This window comes from Perkinsus marinus (genome assembly GCF_000006405.1).
Source record: "Perkinsus marinus ATCC 50983 genomic scaffold scf_1104296962776, whole genome shotgun sequence".
Classification (NCBI taxonomy): domain Eukaryota; phylum Perkinsozoa; order Perkinsida; family Perkinsidae; genus Perkinsus; species Perkinsus marinus.
The window spans coordinates 1-1832 of record NW_003205328.1 but is presented as its reverse complement, the minus strand read 5'-3'; the positions used below and the strand labels follow the sequence as shown (position 1 = coordinate 1832).

Genomic DNA, 1832 nt, shown 5'->3' with positions numbered 1-1832 from the left:
GTGTTACTAAAAGCGTAGCTACCTCCGATAGGGTCGTCCAAGTGGGGCCCACTCTCAGGAGCCCATAGAAGCGCACGAGGACCAATGACTCACACTCCGTAACATCAGCATAGAATCCTCCTTGGAACATCCATAGTGGATCTCCTACACTCAACATGTGTAGCTGCTCCCTTCCTAGCACCAGGTTTGGAACCGTACTAGCGTTAACAATAACGTGGCTACCTCCGATAGGGTCATCCAAGTGGGGGCCCTCTCTCAGGAGCCCATAGAATCGCACAAGGACCAACGGCTCACGCACTGCAACCCTAGTCAAGGAACATCCTTGAGCACGCAACATATGCAACAATTCCCTAACTGATCTTCCCGTAAGCGACACGTCCCCCGCAAATCTTGGGAGACCTTCGGTACGGGGTCCCTGTTGCCTCACAATGCCCCTTTTAACAACAGGGCCAGCTCCTTCCTCACCTAATCTGTCAGTGAGGGGTGTGCTGGGCGCCTTACTATCACGGACAGTAAGACAGGTCAGTGTTTCCATGGTACCCTGGAAGCCATCAGACCTTACCCGTCCCTCACCAAATCTGGGCAAGGGGTTAGGGCGTTGGTAACCTTGACAATCAGCGTCATAGATCACCCTGAATGTCAAGCCTTCGGAGCAGACGATACCCTTGTGAGTTGATGGTAGCATGCACGGGTCGTCGTTATCACCCTTCTCATCCATATCACCAGTACCAGACTTGTCGACCGTATCCGCGTTGGCCGGTGCAGATAGGCAGGCCGTAGTCTCGCTACTCCTTGGACATAGATACTCGCTTAGAAGATCCTTAAGCTTCCCCTGTTCAGCTTGTGTGACCCTCATATCGGGCGCCTCCGAGTTCCCCAGGACCGTAGACATACCGCCCCGGATATCTTGACATTCTGGACCACACTCTGTTATAGTGTGAGCGCCTAGTTGCGCACTTCTTGCAATCTTGATCTCTTGAGGTTTCGTAATGACGGTCGCGAGATCGTTGGTTCCTAAGTGAGACGGTGCTCCTTAAGGACAATTATTGAGTCTTAAGGATCGAGCTAGCCTTTATTGTATAGCCTATATTCCATTGGTGGTGTGTGAAATGGTTAGAGCATTTAGAACCGTTTCGGTGTTGAGAGGATGCTTGAAACGGCTCGACCGTTTCGCCCATTACGGTTTAAAGATGCTTGCAACATCTGTTGTTATTGCTCTACTGTTCCGTGAGGTAATTATCCACTCGTATAAACGTTAGGGGATAATATCGCTGTTGTTCTATACTGCATTCTTTTTGCAGTATTGTTATTGCCGAGTTATACTCACGGGTTTTCACACTTTCCTATGGTTGACAATTTGGACAAGGCTATTACTAAGGTGGTTGAATTGGTTTCAGAAGGTCGTATTTTGAAGCCAGAAGATGTCTTGGCCATGATCGACGACGTTGACTACTATGCAGAGGCCGAGCTTGTGTCCAAAATGGTCGAGGAAACCAAGAAGAAGGGTATGGACTTTGCTGTTCACTGTATGGCTTCTGGTATTAAGATAGATGCGCCTGGTGAAGGGTCTAACCCTGTTATTGAAGAGATAAGGGACTTCGTTTGGAAGGCTAACGTCGACTTTGCCAAACTGACGAAGACGGTTACGTTTAAGGGTCCTATTGTTCGCTACGAGTACTCCCGTGAAGTTAAGCAGGGTTGTTACAATGACTCTAAGTTTAAAGGTCCTCGGCTTACTAGTGGCGGTCTGTCTTTCGCCGTTACACCTTTGATAAGGCGAGGTATGTTCAACCAGTTCGAGCAAGAGGTTATGCATCTGACTCTCGTTAAGG

The 1832-nt window shown here is 49.0% G+C and overlaps 2 protein-coding genes across 2 annotated transcripts; one reads left to right on the top strand and one right to left on the bottom strand.

The window, feature by feature from the left end:
- Positions 1-501: 501 nt before the first annotated feature.
- Pmar_PMAR020825 (hypothetical protein) lies at positions 502-892 on the bottom strand (the record flags this gene model as incomplete). Its single annotated transcript, XM_002771421.1, has 1 exon — positions 502-892. A coding segment is annotated over one exon (391 nt), but the record flags the coding sequence as incomplete, so codon positions are not given.
- A 453-nt stretch (positions 893-1345) lies between these two features.
- Pmar_PMAR020824 (hypothetical protein) lies at positions 1346-1807 on the top strand (the record flags this gene model as incomplete). Its single annotated transcript, XM_002771420.1, has 1 exon — positions 1346-1807. A coding segment is annotated over one exon (462 nt), but the record flags the coding sequence as incomplete, so codon positions are not given.
- Between the last annotated feature and the right edge of the window lie 25 nt (positions 1808-1832).